Raw genomic sequence first — 25,458 nt, 5'->3', positions numbered from 1 at the left:
TGGAAAACAATTAGATTGCTTTATTGTGCAATTCTACAGAGGTTTAATACTCTCATGCACACTAAAAATTTCTAGAGGTATAATTAAGAATGCAGTGTTCCCAAACATATTTGATCACTGAATAACCTCCAACTTTTTTTTAAGAGACCAGGTTTCACTTGTTGCACAAGCTGAAGTGAGAGCAGTAACGTGATCCTAGCTCACTTCAGCCTCAAACTCCTGAAATACCTGCCAACTTTATTTATTTAGAAAGCAACTCATAAGACTAGCATCCAACAGAATATACTTTGAAAATACTGCTCAATGAAAATATTTAATTAAGCAGCACACCAACAAATACAAATAAAAAATAAGTACCGATAGTACATTAATCTTGAGTGAATGCAGGAAAAATAGTGGTAAGAGTCTTATGGACTATTTAGGCAAAATTTCCTGCCCAATATACTGTTAACTTTGCAATATAACTTAGGCAGTAATATGAACCAGGGATATACATGCTTAAATCAGAAGAAATCTTAAATTGCTAAATGATGCACTTATTACAATTCTATTCATGCAAGTTATAATTTTAGAAATTTTAATTGCCTTCACTTGGAGGAGTAAAACCTTATTTTATATTATTAAAATAATTGTGTTTTATAACCTTCTGAACTTTCATCAAAGCTTCTTGGGTTCATTTGGAGGGGGAGATTGGTTTTGTTTTTTTGAGACAGGGGCTTGCTCTATTTCTCAGGCTGAAGTACAGAGGCATGACCATGGCTTACTGCAGCCTCGACCTCCTGTGCTCAAGTATTCCTCCTGCCCAGGCTTTTGAGTAGCTGGGACTGTAAGTGCACACCACCACTCCCAGCTAATGTTTTTATTTTTATTTTTGTAGAGACAGGGTCTTGCCACGTTGCCCAGGCTAGTCTTGTACTCCTGGGCTCAAGCGATCCTCCCACCTCAGCCTTCCAAAGTGCTGAGACTACAGGCAAGAGCCCACACCTGGCCTTCTTGTTTTTATTTATAAATTGATAATGGCCTTAAGAATTTTTATAGCCTTTGAATCATTCTGAAAATCATTACAGGATCAGGTAAAAAAAAAAAAAAATCCCATTAGTAGAGAAACCATTAGAAAGAAAAATTCCATATAACAAAACAGTTGTGTAAATGTCCCATTCTATCTAAAGTTAATAATAATGAATTCTTTATAAAGACTTTACATACTAAATGCTTCCTTTCTTGATTATCTTCTTAAGATACTCATCCTGTATTTCCAAAGACCTTAAATGATATGCTGTTTGAAGTCTGAAAGAGATTGCTAAGAGCTCTGTCATTCTGCCTAGTAATTAAAATTACCTTTTAACTCCCTTAGTCCTTTCTCAATGTAAACATTTCTACTTGAGAAATCAAACTGAGTTCCAAATGACTACTATGCAGTGCAGACCCGAGAAAATGTAGGGATGAGAGTTCCTCCAATTTACTGTTAATAAATTCAGACTTTCTATTCATTCCTTGATGTATTACAGACAGCCCATTTTATCATCTGCAAACTACAAATATGATTTCCAGTACTATATTTTCCGTAACAGAATTGTGATATTAAACAGAAGTTCTCTTTGATGAAACAAACATTCATTTGAAAGCTAAAGAAATAATAATGCTATTAATGCATGTCTTGTTTTGTCTTTACGATGCTAGTCCATTAAAGGTAGAGAGACTATCACTTTGAGCTACACTATTGAATTATAATTTATACAGACTAAGGTTTCTCTTTTCTTTAATTTCAGTGTATAATAGGAAAAGAAAACCCTTTCCTTTCAGTCAGTGCTTAATATTTTGAACTGTGATCAAATAGTCCATTTTTACTAAGATTATAGAAATTTATAGTTTCTAAAGTAATGATAAACAGTTAAATAGAGATAGTTGCAACTTGAGCTATGAAAATCAAGTAAACTAACCTTCCTCATTACTTTGGGCTTATCCTCACACTGGGTCCCTTATTCTAACACTGACTCCCTGAGTCTGCTGAGGTCCCCAAATGGAAACTGCAATGCATAAATCCAAGGTTGTTTTCAAATAATCAGCCATGTAAACAAACGTAAAGGTACAAGACAAAAATATCTGACAACTGCTTTAAAATTCATGACAAAAAAACAAAAATAAAAAGTAACCAAAAAAAATTTTAAAAAACAACAAAAAATAAAATTCACTACTAAAACTGAAGAAAATATGCCATTCTTTTGCAGACTGATTTGCATTTGTTCTTAACTGGAAAAAGAAAATAGATACACTCATGTGCATGGGTACTCACATAATTTACAAATGAAGTAGCAAAAAAAATTCATCACACTTGAATATGTTATAAATCACAATAAGAGTTTTCTTACCTTCAAAAGTTCAAAATAATGGAGACAGTGGTAAACAGGAGCCAGAAGCAGCCTGGGTAAAACATATTGAACAGCTTCTTTGAAACCTTCACCTATTGACTAGAAAACAAAGTGATTTAATTTTTTTTTAAGTTTGCTTTTCAGACACTGTACATCTTGATTTAAAAATTACTATACCTGCAAATAAAGTGCTGCCCCAGGCTTCGATAACTGACTAAGGAAACGATCATGAAAACCAGGCCGCAAAATATCTCGAGCATACGATTCATATGGATCAAATGCCAGTTCCTTAGAAAATAAAGAAGGTAAAATATAAATAATCTACCACTACAAACACAGAAAGATTTAATTATGGGGCACAACTATGTGAGCACAATTATGTATTTCTTTGAAAGTCTCTACACAAAAATCATATGATTAATTATAATTTTAATAGAAGAGATCCCAATATTCTCAAGAGAGTAAATCAATTCTTTCTGATGAGTAACAGAATCCTTATATAACAGCTCCCATTAAAGGTTTCCAATAGAATATTATCAACAAACATGGCCGTAAGAGTGGGCAGACTTTTGGTTCTAGAAAACGAAGTTTAATTTGAACAACAAAGAATATAGATATGTACAACTAGGTAAAGTATAAACATTAGAATACTGAAGCCAGACTTTTTTTTTATAGTTCTTTCTCAGTGGTGGACATGTACTTTCGTATTCTGTAAACCAGAGGTAACAGTTCCTGTCATCTAAAATACATTGCTATAATTTCACAAAACAATTAAACAAAATCCAAACTGCCAAAAATTTTGCCACCATTAATATTACCAATCATTAATAAACTAAATTCTAATGGCTCAGTTAAAATGACTAGAATCTACTAGTTTTGAAGATTTCTGGGGAAAAAGAGAGTAGGTATCTTGATTTTAGCAGGAGAAACAGAGTCGCTCCTCTTCTATCTTGTGCTCTGTTCCTGGTATAAAACTATTATGAAAATGGTACTCTAGATTCTAGCATGAGCTCATTTCCATAAAGGGTAATTCTAGCAAGAGGAAGAGGACATCTAGTGGGAGCATAGTAGAAGGAGGTAGAAGGGAATAAAATAACAAAAGATGGTTATGAATTAATCAATCTTAATGTTGTTTTTTCAGATTGCTTTTTATTTTTTTTTCTTTGAGACAGCGTTTTGGTCTTAGTCTGACACCCAGACTAGAGTGCAGTGGTACAATCATGGCTCACTACAACCTCTACCTCCTGGGCTCAAGCAGTCCTCCCACCTCAGTCTCCTGAGTTGCTGGGACCACAGGGGCACACCACTGTGCCTGGTTAAATTTTGTGTATTGTAGGGACAGGGTTTCTGCCATGTTGACCAGGCTGGTCTTGATCTGCTGGACTCAAGTGATCCTCCTGCCTTGGCCTCCCACAAGTGCTGGGATTACAGACGTGAGCCACTGTGCCTGGCCTCAGATTGCTTTTTAAAGAATGATTGAATAGTAACACCACCAGATCAGAAATCAGAAAACATGAGTTCTGGTTGTTGCAAAATGCAATATGGCATGCAAACTTCTAAGTCCTACTGGATTCCTTGAGCTGGCTCCTAGCTGACTTCCCAATTTTAACTCCTTTAACTGCCTTCTTGACTAAAAATTGCCATCATGACAGCAGAAATTGCAATCTATTATGTTTTACAGAAATTGACAGTAAGGTTTCAAAAATAACAAGAGGAAGGAGTCAGGTATGAATACAGTGGATGGAAGAGAAGACCAAAAATGTGAAGAGATGCTTATAGTTTAGGTCTCTTCCAACTTAGAAATGATCATATAACCACAGATATGTTTGCCCTCCTCCCCTTTCAATAAGCCCTAATTTATTATATAATTTTTATAACTATACGTAAAGAAAAAGCTTCATAATGTGGCTTAAAAACATGGGTTTTAGAGTCATAGTTCCAATTCTACCCTACTATTTATTAGCTGTGTAACCTTTGACAAACTACTTACTTTCTCTAAGCCTGTTTCCCCATTGGAAATGTGAATAATTACTTCATTGGGTTGTTTACAGAACTAAATGAGATATAAGTAAAGTGCTTATAATAGTGTCTGGCACAGAGTAAGCACTGCATAAATGGTAGTAGCTAGTACTGTCATTTTGAAATAGCTAATCTCAAGAGAAAAAAAAAAATCAACAATTAACCACGAATCCAAACTCTCTTCACATAGTTTTATTCTTGAAAACAAATTTTTAGAATGGTAAGCAGTTCTAACAGTTGGTATGAGTTAACAGATGATTTTATGATAGCTTCACTGTTTAAAATGCAACAAGATTCATAGGAAAATATAAAATTTAATTGTCAATACACATAACTGACAGAAAAGTACAGAGAACAGCTTAACCTAACTATACCCACCATCAAACTCAAAAAAGCTCAACATTCTATAGTACCTGCCTCAGCTCTTTAGAAAAGAAATTATTACAATACAGATGTAATTGATTCCTCTGAGCTCCCTTTCATAAGCTCATCTCCTGCTGATCACCAGAGGTAGTCATTATCTTAAATTTGAATCTTATCCTTCTCATTTACATTTTTACATCATAATTGCATATGTATCAAGAAACAAAGCAATATAGTCTTGCATGCTTTCAAACTTCATATAAATATCATAATGTATACATTCTCCTATAAGTTGCTTTTTATACTCAAAATTGTTTTCAAGATTTATCCATTTTGATTTATATATTTCTTTCATTTTAAAACTGCATAATATTCTATCATGATATATATCAGTTTTTTCTAATCTGTTCTCCATTGATATATAACTGTTTCTTGTGTTTCATAATTATAAAAAATTATAACAAAATTTCTGTAATTAGCACTTGGTGGTATACAGGTACACCTCACTTTATTGCACTTCATTTTATTGTGCTTCACAGATACTGCTTTTTTTCTTTTTTATAAGTCAAAGATTTGTGGCAACCCTGTGTGAAGCAGGTCTATTGGCCCCATTTTTCCAATAGCATGTGCTGATTTTGTCTCTGTGTCATATTTTGGTAATTCTCAAAATATTTTAAACTTCTTCACCGTTATCTTACTGAGCCAGTGTTCACTTACCATTCTGAAAATCCTAGGGCCCTTAAGAATTATGCTAAATCTACTCTGCCTGTACCTATAAATGGAACAGCAAAGCCTGGATGATAATACAACTGTTTACAACATGGTTTACTGAATATTTTAAGCCCACTATTGAGACCAACTGCTCAGGAAAAAAAAAAATCCTTCAAAATATTGACATTGCACCTAGAAACCTAAGAGCTCTGATTGGGATATGCAAAGAGATTAAAGTTGTTTTCAAGTCTCTTAACACAATATCCAATCTGCAGCCCATGATCAAGAAATAATTTTGACCTTCAAGTTTTATTATTTCACAAATACATTTCATAAGGGTGTAACAGCCATAGATGGTGATTCCTCTGCTGTGTCTGGACAAAGTCGATTGAAAACCATCTGGAAGGATTCACCATTCTAGATGCCAGTAAGAACATTCATTATTCATGGAAAAGGTCAAAATATCCATATTAACAGGAGTTTGGAAGAAGTTGATTTCCAACTCTCATGGATGGCTTTGAGGAGTTCAAGTACTTTATGGTCTTATTTCTATAGTGAATGCAGCCTTTAAGAATATCATATATTCAATGGTCTGCAAGTGAGCACAGTAATGCTACCAATTTTTATGGGCTGATCTTTTATCCAACAACTATGATGAACTTGCCAACTAGTTCTAACACTATATACATTTTCCTGGGTTTGCTATATAATTACATTGACTAAAAATAGGACAACTTTGTCTTGTTTATTCCTTTTCTGTCTTTGTACTGGGTAGTACCTGCTATTAAAATGCTGAATAGAAGTGGTAATGGTGGTATTCTTTTCTAATTTCTCAGTTCGGCTGTAGTTTAACCATTATTATATCTCCTACAGACTTTTAGTAAATATCCTTTATTAGGTTAAGAAAGTTCCCTTCTATTCTTTGTTTGCCCAACATTTTAAAGAAATTCATTAATGAGGCCGGGCGTGATGGCTCATGCTTGTAATCCAAGCACTTTGGAGGCCAAGGCAGGCGGATCACCTGAGGTTGGGAGTTCATGCCCAGTCTGACCAACATGGTGAAACCCTGTCTTTAAAATAAATAAATAATAAAAATGTAAAAAAAGAAATTCATGAATGAATGTTTAATTTTATGAAACCCTTTTTCTTGAGCTTTTAACCTGCTAAAGTAGAAAACTACATTAAAACTTTTTTTTTTTAAAAGTCAAACCACTAAGAGTAAACATCATAAGATACATATTTGGTCAAATGTTTTATTGTATTATAAACTGAATTTTCATTGCCAGTTTTGATGATGTCTGAGAATGTCTCAATACTTTTTTCCTGTATTGTCCTTATCTAGTTTCGATAAAGTGCTCATACAATCCTGATTAAGTTACCCTTCATGTCTCTACTCATTGGAACAATTTGCAAAAGAGTAAGATTAACTGTTTCCTGAAGATTGGCAAAACTCATTGTCTAAAGCTGTTTTCTGTTGCTATAACTGAATACCTGAGACTGGGTAATTCATAAAGAAATTTATTTACCACACTTCTGGAGGCTGGAAGTTCTAGACAGGCAGCTGCATCTGGTGAGGGCCTTCTTGCTGATAGGGACTCTGCAGTCTCCTGAGGTTGTGCAGAGCATCACATGGCAAGGGGACTACAGCATGTCAACTCAGAGGTCTCTTCCTCTTTTTATAAAGACAGGTGTGCCATCATGGGGGCCCCACCCTGATGACCTTATCTAATCCTAACTACCTCCACACGCCCCACCTCCAATGAATATATAAATTTGGAGATTAAACTTCCAATACATAAAATATGGGGACACATTCAAACCACAGCATTCATAACACCTGGTGTACGCCTCAAGTCATTTGTTGAAATATACTTTTGTTGCATTCATTTTTTAATGGTTTTTTTTAACTCAGGACATTGATACTGCTCTTTAATATATTTTTAAGGGTTATTTCATTACAATTCTAAAACATTTTGAAGTGTATCTTGAATTCTGAGTTGTTTCTTCCACAGTAAATCCAACTCAGAATTCATTAATTCTGCTGTTACTTCCTTACATATTATTTTCTTAGGTGTACCCTGTTCTCTTTCGTAGTATTCTTCACAGTAATCCCAACTATTGGGGTGGCTGAGGCATGAGAATTGCTTGAACCTGGGAGGTGGAGGTTGCAGTGAGCCGAGACTGCACCTGGTATTTGTGTTTCCTTTTCCCATTGATCAGCCATGATAAATTTTATATCAATTTCTAATTCATTAATTCTGCTCTGTTACTTCCTTACATATTATTCTCTTAGGTGTATCCTGTTCTCTTCCTTGTTTCTTGGGTTGAAATCTTAACTCATTCATTTTTAATTATTCCTAATTTTTCAAAAAATGTGTAAAACCTTAAGCTTCTCTCTGCAGTGCTTTAGCTCCTGCTATGATTTGAATGACAATGTCCCCTCTGAAATTTATGTTGAAAATTAATCCTCAATGCAACAGTATTAAGATATATACAATTGACCTTTGAATAACCTGTGGGTTAGACCTGCACAGATACACTTATATGCAGATTTTTTTCATCCAAACGAGGATCAAAAATACAGTTATCTGTGGCATGCGAAACCCTAATATACAGAGAGCTGGCTTTTCAAATATGTGGGTTCCACAGGGCCCATGCAAGTTTTGCTGGGGCCAATATGGAACTTGAGTTTGTGTGGATTCAGGTATCTGTGGGCAGTTCTAGAAACAGTTCCCCACATACACTGAGGGATGACTGTGTATGTGTGTGTATCTATATACACACACACTCTCTTATTCCTTGGTATTGGTGAGGGATCCCATGCAGATAACAAAATCCAGGGATGCTCAAGTCCCTGATATAAAATGGTGTATTTGCATGTAACCTTCAGAGGATCCCTATATTACTTATATCTAATATAATGTACATTATGTAAAGAGCTATTACACCGTATTTTTTAGGGTATTGTAATGTATGCCAATGTAATGTATTGTAATGTGCTGAACATTATAGTACGTTAGTACACATAGAACTACCCTTTTTTTCTCCAAAAGTATTTTCAATCCAGTCGGCTGAATCTACAGATGCAGAAGCCATGGACATGGAGGGCTAATTGTGTGTGTGTGTATGTATGTATTTATGTATGTATGTGTGTGTAAAATCAAATGTGTTAGCCTAATCTTCTGTAGCCTTACTAATCTTTTTTTCTGTTTGATTTGTTAATTTCTGATGGACATGTGTTAAAATATCCTACTATGGTAGCTATTCTTTTTTCATTTCTTGTAAATCTGTCAATTTTTACTTATATGTTGAGGCTTTATCCGCAGGTGCATACACATTAATGGTGTTATATCTTCATGATAGTATCCCTTTTGTTACTGGAAGTGTTCCTCTTTTCCCTTCCTCAGTGCTTGCTTTGTGTAGGTTTATCAGCTAATTTAAATAAATATTGATATACAGGTTTGACTTGTTTTTATGTTAGGATTTTTCATCCCTTTATCTTAAAATATTTCTGTGGTTCTGTTTTAAGAACCTCTTGTAAGCTGCATGAAGTAGATTTTTTAAAAATCAAATATGTGGTTGGATTTTTTTTGTATCATCTTTTATCTTCATTATCATTGTTTTTGTTTGCTTCATTTATTCTTTCCTATTATCAGTGAAAATAATAAAAAAGTATTACTATAGTTCTTTTCTCCTTAGCTGTACATTGTAAGCTACAGGTACTATTTCTGTTCTTTTGATTTTCCTCAATGTTTTTCAAAACAAATATTGTTACCTATACATTTTTCAAAAGTTATTCTTTTATCACAAACACAAATCCACTTTACATACTGTTCATTTTGTTACTGATACATAGAAATATAGTTTAGCCTTTCCAAGGCAAAAACTTAAAAAAATTTTTTTTAACTATTCAACAATTCATTAAATTTATTAACACATTTACTAATATTTATTTTTATTTTTTGAGACAGTGTCTCAGTCTGCCACCCAGCCTGGAGTGCAGTGGCGTGATTCTGACTCACTGAAACCTCAGCCTCCTGGGTGCACGTGATCCTCCTACCTCATGCTCCAGAGTGGCTGGGACTACAGGCACATATCACCACACCTGTATAATTTTTGTTGTTGTTGTTGTTTCGAAGAGATGGGGTTTTGCCATGTTGCCCAGGCTGCTCTTAAACTCCTAAACTCAAGCGATTTGCCCACCTTAGCCTCCGAAAGTGCTGGGATTAGAGGTGCAAGCCACCAGGCTACATCTACCAGTTTCTTTTTCACCATTAGTTATTGTATTTCTTGACTTTCCTCTGAGTAAAACTTTCCTTCTAGCTAAAAAACACAATCCAACCTATCTTATAATGAATGAGTGTCTAGAGGTAGTAAACTCTCCTGGTCATTTTATGTTTGAAATGGTTTTTATTTATTCCTTTTTCCTCATTGTTGATAAATTTAGGTGTAACTTTACATAAAGTCTATAATTTGATGACTTTTAATATATGTATACGATGCATTTCTGTAACCACTACCCAGATAAAGAAATAGAACATTTCTAGCACCTCAGAAATCTCCTTCATGCTTCCCAGTCAAGGACTATTCTAATAATCTGTTTCCAAAGATCTTATATACATGTTTCTGAACTTTCTATACATCAATATAGTATGTACTTTGAGTCTTATTACACTTAACATTATGTTGCTGCTTTCATCTGCAGTTATTTTTTATTGCCACATAGCATTTCCTTGTGTGAATATACCACTAATTATCCATGATGAATAAACCTACTGTGAACATTCTTAAATATGTCTTTCAGTGAACATAAGCACTCATTTTTGTTTAGAATAGGCCTAAGAGTTAAAATACTGGGTCATAGGGTACAGTTGTATGCTTAGCTCTAGTAGACATGCCAAACAGTTTTCCAAAGTGACTGTAACAAATTACACCCTAGCCCCCACCAGCAAGGAGACTTCCAACTGCTCCATGGTTTTAAATTGCATTTCCTTGATGAATAACAATGCTGAGCATCTTTTTTGCGTGTGAAGTACCTACTCAAGTCTTTTGTCTATTTGCTAAAAAGCAAAACCCTGAAGTTTTAGTTATTGATTTGTAGGCATGGAGGTTTTTTTGCTTGTTTGTTTTTTTAAGAAAGTCTTGCTCTGTCACCCGGGCTGGAGTGCAGTGGTGTGATCTTAGCTCACTGCAACCTCCACCTCCCGAGTTCAAGCAATTCTCCTACCTCAGACTCCCAAGTAACTAGGATTACAGGCGCCCGCCACCACACTCAGCTAATTTTTATATTTTTTCAGTAGAGATGGGGTTACACCATGTTGGCCAGGCTGGTCGTGAACTCCTGACTTCAAGCAATCCACCCGCTTCAGCCTCCCAAAGTGCTGGGATTACAGGCATCAGACATTGTGCCCAACCCAAGATTTTCTCTTTATTTTTTATGTTCTCTATTTTCACAGCCATGTTTTTAGCTGTGTATTTTTATTTATCTTGATCAATATTTGGAATTTAATTTTGATCTGGGAACTAATGCTTTCATTCCTTGAAAATTATCCATTTTTATCTTTTCAAATATTATTTCTCCATCACTCATTGTCCGGAACTCCTCTTAGATGTATACTAAGCCTCTCAGTGTTTCCTTTTTACTTGCTTTTTTTTGAGATGGAGTCTTATTCTGTTGCCCAGGCTAGAGTGCAGTGATGTGATCTAGGCTCACTGCAACCTCCGTCTCCTGGGTTCAAGTGATTCTCCTGCCTGAGCCTCCCAAGTAGCTGGGATTATTAGGCATGCGCCACCACAGCCAGCTAAATTTTGTATTTTTAGTAGAGACGGGTTTCACCATGTTGGCCAGGCTGGTCTCAAACTTTTGACCTCAGGTGATCTGCCCACCTCGGCCTCTCACAGTGCTGGAATTACAGGCATGAGTCACCACGCCCAGCTATCCTTATTACTTTCAATTGGCCTTTCATATTTCTTATCTTAGTCTGTGTTACATTATCAGTGAAATCCTCAATTTCATCTCCAATTTACTAATTTTATTATTGAACTGGGTCCAGCAAATGTTATACTATATAAGTTATTTCAATGATTGTATAATATATTTAATTCTCAGTATCTGTCTTTTGATATCTATCTGCTCATTTACTTTCCACCTATTTTTGTTTCACAATGATGTCTTCTTTATAAATGGATCATATTCCTTCACTTATCTCTTTGAGCATCCTAAACTTCTTTTAAACTTTTTGTATACCTATTGTACAACATTAATTTCATCTGGAATAAATTCATGATATAATTGTTGATTTTATTAGATTATCATTCTGAAAATTAGAATTTGTCTTGTTTTTTGGAATTTTGTATTACATGCTTAGTGCGAGACTTTTAATGTTTTGTTTCCTTTTTTTCTCCCATTCCTTTATGATCACTCTTCCAAACTAGAATCTACTCTTCAAATGACTTTGGGGGTTCAAGCTTCATATTGGCTTAATGTTGTGGGAAAATTATTATTGTAAGGCAACATTTTTGTCTCCCCATGTCAAGTCTACAACTTTTCAGAAAACTTTACTGAAGATAGCAGGTTGGCAGATTTTCCCAGCATCCTATTATAAGGAAAGACTTGGGCAAGAAGTCTTGCTCTGGCTTTCACAGAACACGTCTGAAACAATTCATTGTCCTTAAGAACCTAAACACCCAGATACCAGAGCTCACTACCTTGAATGTGTATTACATTTCTAATCTTGTTTTCAAGTCTAGTTACATATATATTCCACTTTTTAATTTTTATACTTTATTACTTATGTGTGTTTAGAGCAGGAATGCAGAGGCTGTGGTGATGCTTGAACTTACCATTGTGTTTTGCCATTGTTTTTAAATATTTATATTTTAAAAATATTAAAAAAAATATTTTACAAGCTCAATACTGGATCATAATGAGTAGAATTTATAGAACATAGCAAGAGCTAGAAACCTCAGAATGACTCTTAATGCTAACTTATTAGGATTGACTCATGTATTTTAGCATTTGAAATACCTAAGGAGTTAGTTATCTAACACTCATGGTATCTGAATCACCCAGGCCCTGGATGTTATTGTCCTATTCACTTCATTCCTATTCTAAATAATAATGCAGTTATCACATATTGAGTAGCTTACTATGTGAAAGTGGATAGCTAAATACTTCAGATAGGTTATTCAATTTTCACAAAAATCCTGAGTCCTATGACAGGTTAAGTATCTCTCACCCAAAATGAAGTGTTTTAGATTTCACATTTTGGAATATTTGTAGTATACCTACTGCTTCAGCATCCTGAATCTGAAAATCCCAAATCTGAAATGTTCCAATGAACATTTCCTTTGAGTATCATGTTGGTGCTCAAACAGTTTCAGATTTTGGATCATTTCAGATTTGGGATTTCTGGCTTAGGGATACTCAACCTGTATTATCATTCTTCTTTTATAAATAAAGATACAGAGGTTTAGAGAAATAAAATAACTTCCCACTGGTCACACAACTAATAAGTAGTGGAGCTTAGACCGGAACACAAGTAATCTGACCTCAGGTCCAAGTATTGTGGTCTCTTCCTTAATATTCATTTGTTGACTTTTCTTAACCTTTTACAGTAGGCCATTGGGTGACAGCTGTAATACCTCCCCTTAGTGGTATCTGCTTTCCTATAATTAACCAGATACCATTTTTCTATGTTTGGTAAGATAACAGAGACATATGTTAACAATGACCCTATGGAAAAGGAGCAATAACAGATAGTCAACAATTAGTATCTATGACTTTAGCTGGAGAGAAGTAAGACTCTCAATTTTAATGTAAATTGTAGGCTTTTATGCAGACTTTTTGGGTATATAATTGAAGAACTTACCTCTGCTAAGTCTTCAAAGCAGCTTCCTACTAGTGGATGGGGACTCCCTTCATCTGTCATTTCTACTGTATCTTCTATATGGCCCAGTAACTTTACACTAAGTTCATGTATATCTACTATACGACTAAATATATTTTCTACATCCTGTTTGGGGGAAAACACATTAATTCAGTGAGGCTGTATTATAATATTAAACAAATTTTGAGCCAATATGTCATTTTATAATCACAAAATTTAACATGGCATATACAGTAAAAAATTCTCAGACTTACAAATATGAATAAAAGACAATTCAAGAATTCCTTTTGGAAGGATAAACAATTTGCAAATACATTTCTCTAGGTCTTGAAACTTTTTGGTCTCAGGGCTCCTCACACTCTTAAAAATTACTGAAGATTCTAAAAACCTTTTGTTTATAACTATGTATTTCAATGTTTATCATGTTAGAAGTTAAAAACCAAAATTTTTAAAAATATTTAATTCATTAAAAATAATAAACCCATTATGTGTTCATATAAATAGTACTTTTATAAAAAGTAACCAAAGTTTTTTTTTTTAAACTATAACAAAAAACATTTAAAAGAATGGAAATGTTTTACATTGCAAATCTCGACCATAACTTAAGAGAAGACAGCAGGATTTTCATATCTATTTCTGCATACAATCTGTTGTGATACATTATTTCGAAGTATATGAAAATCTTGCTTTTCTGTGTAATTATTCTATTGATATAAAATTCATATACAATAAAATTCACCCGTTAAAAGTGTACTTATTAGTCACTGGTTTTCAATATTGGTTGTGCAGTCATCACCAGTATCAAATTCTGGAACATTTCATTATCACAAGAGTAAACCCTGTGATTTTTTTGGAAGGTGGACAGCTAAATACCTAGTACAGTCACTCTCCATTCCTTTCCTCTCCCCAGTGGAGAGGAACCACTAATTTACTTTGTCTCTATGGATTTGTCTATTCTGGACTTTCCATATAAATAGAGTGACTATCCTTTTATGATACCATACTAAAATTCAACAAATGATAGTTTCTTAAAGGTTAGTTTCAATGTGGAATCCATTTTATACTGTTAAATAAAATTGGTTACTATTATTTGATTTCTTTTTTTTATCAATGACTATATCAAGTCGACTTTGAAGCTATTTTAAATGTATTTTTGGTAGATTTTTGTGTAGTTATTCACTCTCTTAACCACCATAACAATCAAGATACAGAACCTTTTAATCATCTTAAAAAGTTTCCTTGTGCCCCATTTCCATCAACCCTTATTACATCTAACTCCCAGGAAACCTGTGATCTGCTTTTTGTCTCTACGGAAGTGTCTTTTCTAGGATATTAAATAAGTGGAATCATATATTGTCTTTTGTGCCTAGTTTTTTGCTCATGTTTTTGAGATGCAACCATGCTGTTGCATGCATAACTATTTCATTCCTTTTTATTGCTACGTAGCATTCCACTGTATGGTCATACCACAATTTGTTTATACATTCACCTGCTGAGGGACATTTGGGTTGTTTCCAGTTTGGGGCTATTACAAATAAAGCTTCTACGAACATTCATGAACCAGTTTTGCACAGACCTGTTTTCATTTCTTCTGGGCAAAAACCTAGGATCGGAATTGCTGGGCAATATGGTTTAGTTTATGTTTACTATTATAGAGAAATGCCAAACTGACCAGGCACAGTGACTCACGCCTCCCAGCATTTTGGGAGGCTGAGGCTGGTGGATCACTTGAGGTCAGGAGTTTGAGACCAGCCTGGCCAACACGGTGAAACCCTGCTTCTACTAAAAATATAAAAATTAGCCAGGCTTAATGGCATGTGCCTATATGATCCCAGATAGACGGGAGGCTGAGGCTGGAGAATCGCTTGAACCTCGGAGGCAGAGGTTGCAGTGAGCCAAAATTGCACCCCTGCACTCAGCCTGGGCAACAGAGCAGGACTCTGTCTCAAGGAAAAAAAAAAGAGAGAGAAAGAGAGAGAGAGGGAGAACTGCCAAACTATTTTCCAAAACATTTATACTAGTTTACATTTTCAAGTAATGTGGGAATTTTATATTTCCACAAGCAGTTAGTTGCTCCATACTCATTTCAACTTCTGGTATTATAAGTCTTCTACATTTTAGCCTTTCTAATCAGTATGTAGTAGTATCTCGTGGTTTTAATTTGCATTTCTCTATAATTAGTGATGCTGAACACTTTTTGATGTGCTTTTTGGCCATTTTGGTTCTTTTATGTCCTCAGAAACCTTTGTCTCTTCTTTTTTTTTTTTTTTTTTTTAAAAGATGGAGTTTCGCTGTTGTTACCCAGACTGGAGTGCAATGGCACGATCTCGGCTCACCGCAACCTCCGCCTTCTGGGTTCAAGCAATTCTCCGGCCTCAGCCTCCCGAGTAGCTGGGACTACAGGCGCACACCACCATACCCAACTAATTTTTATATTTTTAGTAGAGACGGGGTTTCATCTTGTTGACCAGGATGGTCTTGATCTCTTGACCTCGTGATCCACCTGCCTCGGCCTCCCAAAGTGCTGGGATTACAGGTGTGAGCCACCGCGCCCGGCCCTGCCTCTTCTTTACTCTTATTTTTTTAAGCAGCTTTATTGAAACAATATTTACAAACCATGCAAAGTGAATAATTTAATGGTCTTTAATGTAAATCTGAATAACAGGTTTGTACAACCATTACCATGATATACTACTTTATTTTTTAATGCTCACTCATTGCCATAGCTTGAGCCCAAACCAAACCCAGCCTCTGTAGTGAGTACTGTTTCTCTATCAATCATTTATGGCTGTGTGGCTACAGTTCCAGGAATTACTGGTGTGTAACTCTTATGACAATCTCACCCGTTTTCACTCAGCATTTCTTCAGGATCCAATTAGGTTAGTTTGATTACTATCCTAAGATCAGCAATCCTTTGTCTAAGTTTCAATGTTACTGGCCCCTTCCTTGGTGCTCCCAGTAATACTGCTGTCATGTTTCTACCATGCTAATTACCATATTTTATTGCAATTTAAAGTTTATATCTCTGTCTTGACTAAACTTAAGGAAAGGAACGGTTTCTTTTTCTTTTTCTTTTTCTTTTGAGACAGAGTTTTGCTCTTGTTACCCAGGCTGGAGTGCAATGGCTCAATCTCAGCTCACCGCAACCTCCGCCTTCTGGGTTCAAACAATTCTCCTGCCTCAGCCTCCTGAGTAGCTGGGATTACAGGCGTGCGCCACCATGCCCAGCTAATTTTTGTATTTTTAGTAGAGACGGGGTTTCACCATGTTGACAGGATGGTCTGGATCTCTTGACCTCATGATCCACCAGCCTCTGCCTCCCAAAGTGCTGGGATTATAGGTGTGAGCCACCACGGCCGGCCAAACTGTTTCTTATTCATCTTTGAATCCCTGCTGCCAAGCATGGTAACTGACAATACAGTTGGCATTAATGAAGCTGAATGAATCAAATGATTCAAATTAAACAAAAATATCTTCTACCTAAACAAGAAGGTTTATCCTTTGGAGTACATGGACAATTCTTTGAACTCATTTGCACTTATATAATCAGTGTACTTTGTATTTTGTCTCTTAATTTCTGATGTTAAAGCTCTTGAAACTGTTATAGCACTTTGTGACCCTCAGTTAAGTCCCACAACTTAAAAAAAAGAACTCATTAGTAATCATGAACTATACAACTTCAAATTTGAAGTGGTTATGCAAATTTCACAACACATCCAATGATAAGCATATTACAACAATACTTACATTAGCTGAAAACAATTTTGAATTGGAGACAAAAGGCTCTCTAAAAACTTTTATAATTAGATTTAGTTCCCTTATATATTGTCGAATTTCTGCCATAAATGCTTTTACCAAATCATAGTAAGTTTGTTCTCCTGAAGTGGAAGGTTCTTCATCAGTTAAAGATAATATATTAATATCTTCTACATCTTGATGAAACATATCCATCAATACCTACATGGTCAGAGATATTAAAAAGTATAATAAAATATGAAGCTTTAGTCAAATTTGAAGTGAAATGCTCTAAGTTCTCTGAATAAAGTTCTTAAAGGATAAAAAAAAGCAGACATGCAAATTTCTCCTCTTCGATATATTGCCAGCATTCCTCCACAGTTTCTCTAAAACAGAATTCAACATCTGATACCACTCACTATCCTCCTCCAAGTTCTCTATCACTACTAGTATTTATCTGTCTGTCTCTCTTGTTAACCTATTACTTCCAATTTGTTCCCAGATCCTGTCTTTAATTTCTCTGGCTTGGTTTTCTCTGTTTTATGCCCTGCCATCATCACTTTATTCCATGGCCTCAATACCTCATATTTAAATAATTTTTATACCCTTTTATTTGGTCTATTTTCCTAGATTTGTTGGATATAGATCAAAATAAACTTTTCTCCAAGTCTACTACTACTCTTGCTAAACACATCTTTTGCCTTCTTGTGAGCTTCTACAACATCATATCCCTATAACACAATACAATGATAATATTTTACTTTGTGTGCTTTCTGACTGTTTCATGAATATAAGTATACCTTCATCAACTCTGGAGCCTTGTTTTATACATACTTCTCTTGCATCTACTCCCTGTGTAAACATGTAGTAGGTAGTCAAAAATAGTTTATTTATCTGATTCATTAAAAAGCATCAAGGCCATGGCACGGTGGCTCATGCCTGTAATCCCAGCACTTTGGGAGGCCAAGATGGGCAGATCATGAGGTCAGGAGTTTGAGACTAGCTTGACCAACATGGTGACACCCCATCTCTACTAAAAATACAAAATTTAGCCAGGCATGGTGGCACGCACGTGTAATCCCAGCTACTCAGGAGGCTGAGGCAGGCGAATCACTTGAACCCGGGAAGTGGAGGTTGCAGTGAACCAAGATCGTGCCATTGCACTCCAGCCTGGGCGACAGAGCAAAACTCCGTCTAAAAAAAAAAAAAAAAAAGCATCACGTATTTCATATTGATGTCTAGATAATATTTTTCAAAACTAAATACGTATTCATTTAGAAATACTAAAATATTTGAAATTCTTCTTCAAATCAGGTTTTTTTTTCACTCTATATGGCCACATTCTCAAAGAACAAATAAATACTAAAACATAATTTAGTGGAATCAGTAATCAAAAAGAATATTTCAAATCAGTAAGAATATAATGAGGAAACGGAATGAAATGCTTCAACAGAAATATTTTCCTTTCTGCAAAGTTGTTTTCATAAAACAAACAAACTTAGGTAATGACTAAAAGCTTTAGACTAGAGACCTGGAGTTCAAGTCTAGGCTTTGAAACTTCTCAGAAAATTCTGGACCAATTTCTTTATCCCTGTGAATTTCAGTCTCCCTTTTATAAAATGTAGATAATATCACTTACTTACCTTAGAGGAATATCATAAGGACCAATGGAGATAAGCCACATATATGCTTAACCTTCAATAAGTGTTTGCTTTTATTATTATTGTAAAACCACAAAGTAGTATCTGAAGAAAGGTAGATACCAAAATAAATCTATCGTTTTGTGGTTTTGCATTTTGAAAAATTGTTTTTAAGTAAATCCATAACCTTACAAATCTTTCAATCTGAATAAATTTTAAGAAATTAACTATTAAGAGATTACTCTAATTAACCCTAGTTGCGACAGCACAGAAAAAAACCCTGCATATTGAAAAATATTTTAATATTATATCTGTAATATCTTATTTTTATAAAGGGGTGTCTTGAATCCCTGCTATTAGGTTACTGGAGATATTCCCCAACATATAATTTTATTCTATATGAATAGTATGTTAGCATCTAATAAGTCATAAAAAGAAACTTAAGAAAAAAAATAAAAGCTGTTTCCTACCTTGTCAGCACACATTGCCACTTTAATATCTTGTTTTGTAATTTCATAATGCCGTATATTTCTTACATAATTCCCAACCAGCTTTAAAATGTCTGCAGAAATGTATTCTAAGACTGCTACTATGTAAACAGAAACCTGGTGGTCAATTTTATAACCTAGGACCTCCTGCAAAATTAAAAGCATGTTTAAACATCACATACTATAAATTTAACACTGATTAAAAATGAAAAACACATTTGCAACTTAGCTTTCACTTTTTTTCTGAGCCCTGTGCTTACCAGCAACATTTAATTTTAAGTGGTTCAACGATGAATAATATATATATTACTGTTGAAAATGTAAGCTAAGAAAAGGCAAGGCAAAATTACCTCTGATGATGTAAAATACTTGAGAAGTAGAGATTATAAATAGATAATCCCTAACCTATAAAGGAAAACCAAGTTTGGGGTGGGGAGCAAATGCTCTTTGTTACCTAATTCAGAATACCTAGAGGTAACTATAACAAACAAGTTTTTTCTTTTACCAAAAATTAGAGTTAATATATTATTGGCATTTAGGAATCTCTACCAGGCTTATATGCTTATCTTTTCCCAGGGAAGATGGGCTCCCCAAAACCAAAATGGCACATTCCTGGTATCCCTGGCAATTCCTATGAAAATAAAATTCATGTTACATCCTACTGAATAACGTTTGCTGTTAAAGAGAATGTTAAATGGTCCTGATATTAGACTTCAAAGAGAATATGGGCTTTTGTGGGACTGGCCAATTCATACAGAATAATAAATTCTATTTTCCAAACAATGCATTTAAGGGAAAAAACCAACAACTTTGAAATAAGAAGTTTGTTATAAATTGGAGACAGGCTGCATTTACCTTTTAGGGTATGTAGAAACTATTAAGTGTATCATGATAAAGGTTTATTAAAATAAATTGAAATGATATTCACAATTAGCATATAAAACTCAAAATTTAGGATTATTAACACATTATTTATATAACTCAATTTGTTAATTCTCAGAATACAATTCAATCTATGGCCAAGGAAAATCATGAAGAGAATGATGAAGTAGTTTTCCATAAGGTAGATATTTCTATTCAAACAACTGAATACAAAATATAATCTTAAACTCATTCAAGTGTTTAAATTTCGAACAACACCAAGCAAACCTGAACTTTCTAACACTATCACTTAAGAGTCCTGTGAACTTGGCCTAGAAGTTACTTACTCACTTTCTGCCTCTGTCACCTCATTTACAAACTGTGGATAATAACTTTGTGGAGTAATAAAACTCAGACAATGTATTAGCATTTTATCTGTATTACAGTATGTACAAAATTACTGGCATCTAAAACTTTTAATTATTATAATATCTATATTTTTGTTGTGAGAAATAATAGTTCATTATATTAACTAAAATAGAAATAGCATTATTTGAGCTTCCAGCAGTTATTCTATTAGTTCTGTAGAGATTCAACTGACTGACTGACTGACTTATTTACATGATAAGTAGGACTGGATAGTTTAGGTGATCTTTTTGTTCAAAGATTACACATAGCCTATGACAGTTTCACAGAGGTCTCTACACAAAATATTAATATCTAAAGGATTTATAGGAACACTTAGTCTAACCAACAAGAGAGGATGAGTTTTAGAAATTGTCCTTGTGGTCCTAATTACATCTGAGATAAACAAAATCCACAGTAACTTTCTTAGTCCTTCAGCTTATTACTATTGATATGAAATTACTTTAAATCATGTTGCCCAGTTTATATTTTCTTATTTATCACAGCATCTCCTCCCACCACATTAATCACCGGAAAACTTAGAATGAGAGAATTTTACTCTTAAGTTGACTCAATTATCCATAAAATATACTCTAATTGTATGAAAATGATAGATTTTATTTTTCCCTTAAAATGCAAGAAGGGAGTATTTCAGCATTACCTTTAATAAAGGATGAATTTTTTCTACTGGGAGAGATAAAGGGTTTCTTCGCTTCCTCTTTTCAATAGCTGATTGGGCATCAGCTATTGCCCACTTATCAATTGGATGAGGGAAACTTTTTTGAACACGTTCCTTGGGAAATAGGAAAATAACAACTAAGCAACAAATATATTAAATAGTGCTCTTCACTTCAAATTTACTTTTAAAATCAAAGAATACCGAAAGTAGAGCTTTTCACATACGGTATAATTTATATTACAAACATATTGAAGCTAAGAAAAAACAGTAATTGTCAATGTGTAAGTTCCTTAATTAGGCAATAAGAGACTAAACATTCTTTCTATTGTCTAGGGTGAATATCACATCCTGAATTTCAGCTTCACTGTGATAAAGCTAATTACAAGAATGAGTAGAAGCTACTTTTAAATAGTACTTGTATAAAATTTCAAGAACAAGACCCAAGATCAAGAAGTAAATACCTAAATCCAATTCTCATTCACTTGTCCTTACTTTCAGTACTAATTACAAACTCAAGTAGCATTTTGCAATTGAACCCTCTATGAATATTCTTTATCCACCATGCAAAGGCACTTAACTTCAAAACTATTTACAAATCATGGAAAGCAATCGTTTTGCATTGGTGACAGCAATTTTAATACATTGTAGTTTCTTTAAAGTCCTCCATAGGTCATTTGTTTTTAACAAAATACTTCATTTTTAATTTCCAGAAATTCTTTAGTTAAAATTTCCACTGAGAGTGAAAGAACTCGGGTTACTATCGCAGCTGAATTTCCTTCCTTATTAAACTAATGTAATTCATTTCAAACAAAAGGCACTTTCATCCTCTCAAAGCTTTTAAAACCCACTTGTAGGATACCATAACTAAAACCAGTAGAGGTCGCTATTATATAACTTTTACACACGTATTTTGAAAAAGTATTAAACTAGTATGTAAAAACTACTAGATGAAACTAAGCATAGCCCTTATTTATAAATCTGAATAGAAAGTTTTATTAGTTGCTAGTAAAATGGAAAATTAAAAAAAAGTGACTGCCATGTGATGCCCTTGGTGGTGAGGAAGTGGCAGAGAACACAGTGATTCTTGGATATCTAATAAGCCAATCTATGATTGAGGGGTATAACCCAGTCAATTTTTTTTTTTTTTTTTTTGAGAGTCTCACTCCATCACTAGGTGCCAGGCTGGAGTGCAGTGGCGCAATCTTAGCTCACCACAACCTCTGCCTCCTGGGTTCAAGCAATTCTCTTGCCTCAGCCTCCCAAGTAGCTGGGACTACAGACGTGCGTCACCATGCCCAGCTAATTTTTGTATATTTAGTAGAGACGGGGTTTCACCATGTTGACCAGGATGGTCTCGATCTGTTGACCTCGTGATCCACCCGCCTGAAGTATGTTGAAAGAAAATACAGCAGTTTAAAACGGGGTTTACAAACCTTTTCAACTGTCTAGTTGAAAAGCTGTTTGCCAGGACACCAGCCTGATGCAGCAAAAGGCAATACAAAGGTCCAAAATACTGAGGAGGCATAGCAGGTGAAAAGGGAGAGAAGGGAAGGGGTAAAGGGAGAGAAAGGAACATCCGAAACAGAATTCTTTTCTCCAAGTTAATTTTGCAGACTTGTTAATCAAAAATGACAAGATTTAGGACTAACTTATATGATTTTCAATTAAAATGTTTATAGTGAAGTGTTTAACCCATGATTAACTGAATAAGTGTAACCATGGTACAAACCTAATAATGCTATGACCCTGTGGCTTTCCAACGTTTTTTTTAAACCTACACCAAACATGCTCAAATGAAACAAAGTTTCATAAAACAAACCTGTCCTTATGATATGCAGCACACTGGCATTTTCCTTTCTGTTTGTTTGTCTGTTAGAGACAGTCTTGTTCTGTTGCCCAGGCTACAGTATGGTGGCGCAGCAACCTCCGCTCCCAGATTCAAGTGATTCTCCTGCGTCAGCCTCCTGAGTAGCTGGGATGACAGGTATGTGCTACCACGCCCAGCTACTTTTTGTATTTTTAATAGAGATGGGTTTCCTCATGTTGGCCAGGCTGGTCTTGAACGCCTGACCTCAGGTGATCCACCTGCCTCAGCCTCCCAAAGTGCTGGGATTATAGCTGTGAGCCACTGTGCCAGCCTGTTTTATTTTTTAAAATGAGGGTTGGGCAATGCACTAAAGTAATTTTATTGACTTACCAGTGGTCATGACCTGAAATCTAAAAACACTGGTGTACAGTAGAGATATAAAAGCAGTGGGAAAAAAGTAAAAATAAAAAAATAAAAGCAGTAGAAAAGGACAGAAGTTGAACTCAATCTGACAATTCTAAATAGATTTACATGTCTTTGAAAAAAACTCACCAGTGGTGGAATTACAGAGACTAACTGTAGGCAGGGGTTGAGGTAGAAGAAACAGAAAATAGAACAGCAATCCCTTTCCATATCAATTATATCTACCTCATTCCAGGTTTATTGTTTTAAGGAAGGAAAGAAGGGGAAAAAAAATCTCAAATGATTTTTCTTTTTCTTTTTTTTAGTGGAGCAGCTAATCGAATGATTTTTTAAAAGGCAAAATGGTAACAATGAAGCATGGCACATTTTAAACTTACTTACAAGGGTATTAATGAAATCAAATTACCAAATACATACTTAGGAGATAATGCCAAGGGTCAAAATGCATGGGGAAAGATTAGTAGGGTCAAACAAAAAGGTGTCTTGAATGTCAAGAGCCAAACTCAAGGAATTACTTTATTTCTTGTAGTGGGAAATTTATAATTTTATAGAAAATAAAATTTCTTTCATAAATATTTTCTATTTTTTTACTTTTTATTTATTTTTGGGGAGAACAGGGTCTCTTGCTCTGTCACCTGGGCCGGAGAATGATGTGATCAAAGCTCATTGGAGCATCAACCTTCTGGGCTTAAGTGATCTCCCTGCCTCGGTCTCCCAAGTAGCTGGGACTATAAGTATGTGTCGCCACACTCAGCTAATTTTTTTATTTTTAGTAGAGATGAGATCTTGCTATGTTGCCCAGGCTGCTCTAGAACTCCTGAACTCAAAGTGCTGGGGTTACACACATGAGCCTCTATGCTCGGCCTTCATGTATTTTTTAAAAGAAGCCCGAGGAGGACTGATCAATGAAAGATTAATGAATTAAATATTATTACTCTCCTAATTTCAAGATTAATCTTTCTGTATTAAATGAGAAACTCTATCTTGATTAATATCTAGTACCTTTGGAAAACATTAATGAGATACAGAGTAAAGTTTGAGATTTAGCTCCATTATTAGCAGAACCTTGCCTTTTCCTTTACATAATACGTTTAAAAAGATAATCTTGATCAATTCCAAGAATATTCTAGGTCCTATATAAATTCCTATATATGTACTTCAATTAAAAAAATTCATATCTCCATAATACTTTTGTATGTGTGGAAGAAATTTATTTTTGTTTAGAAAGGTAGAAAATATGGCTTAATTATTTAGGGAATCTAAATGTTAATGGAAAGCTTATTAGAAATTATAAGGGCTTGGCTGGGCATGGTGACTCACACCTGTAATCCCAGCACTTTAGGAGGCTGAGGTGGGTAGTTCGATTGAGGTCAGGCCTCCTGAGTAGCTGGGAAGACAGACATGCACCACCATGCCCGGCTAATTTTTGTATTTTTAGCAGAAATAGGGTTTTGCCATGTTGTCCAGGCTGGTCCTGAATTCTTGGGCTCAAGCAGTCTGCCCACATTGGCCTCCCAAAGTGCTGGGATTACAGGTGTGAAACACCACACCAGCCAAATTTATTTATTCCTTAAATTTATGTATAAAACTGTACATATTTATCATGTATAACATCATGATGCTTGGAAGTACATATAATATACACTGGAATGGTTAAATCTAGCTAATTAGCAAATGCATTACCTCACACAGTTATTTTTGCAGTGAAAATAGTCAATTTCTACTCTTAGCATTTTCAAGAATACCATGGATATCATTAATTATAGTCACATTTCACTTTTTTCCTTATTCAGTTGCAATTCAGTGATGCTCTTCTCAGCAGTTTCTCATTGGATATGTCTATCAATCCCTCAGCCTTCAGGGGATCAGGGCAAGACCTGAGGTAGCTAGAGACTACTTCCTACCCAATCACTATGTGGCATAAAAACATTACAGTCTATGTGTGTTGTGTCCTGAAAAGGCTACAAAGCACTGCTATTACCAGTTTTTACAATTCCCTTGCCCCGCTGTTCTGCTGCTATACATCCATGAGGAAACACTACATTCAGTCCAACTATCTTTTTTTGGGC

At 34.8% G+C, this 25,458-nt stretch overlaps 1 protein-coding gene across 3 annotated transcripts in view; it reads right to left on the bottom strand.

Annotated features, from left to right (window-relative positions):
- Positions 1-25,458, bottom strand: part of SOS1 (SOS Ras/Rac guanine nucleotide exchange factor 1) — a 132,593-nt gene that overhangs the window by 53,334 nt on the left and 53,801 nt on the right. For all 3 annotated transcript variants that reach the window (XM_035272736.3, XM_035272737.3, XM_054245024.2), the window contains exons 3-8: positions 21,142-21,273; positions 19,197-19,361; positions 17,099-17,308; positions 13,334-13,477; positions 2,547-2,657; positions 2,370-2,468 (exon numbers count right to left, since the gene is read on the bottom strand). In XM_035272736.3, the coding sequence (XP_035128627.2) occupies positions 2,370-2,468; positions 2,547-2,657; positions 13,334-13,477; positions 17,099-17,308; positions 19,197-19,361; positions 21,142-21,273 (861 nt within the window). The remainder of the gene's footprint in view (positions 1-2,369; positions 2,469-2,546; positions 2,658-13,333; positions 13,478-17,098; positions 17,309-19,196; positions 19,362-21,141; positions 21,274-25,458) is intronic.

This window comes from Callithrix jacchus, chromosome 14 (genome assembly GCF_049354715.1).
Source record: "Callithrix jacchus isolate 240 chromosome 14, calJac240_pri, whole genome shotgun sequence".
In the NCBI taxonomy this organism is placed as follows: domain Eukaryota; kingdom Metazoa; phylum Chordata; class Mammalia; order Primates; family Cebidae; genus Callithrix; species Callithrix jacchus.
The sequence above is the reverse complement of the archived record's forward strand: the minus strand, read 5'-3'. Positions and strand labels throughout refer to the sequence as shown.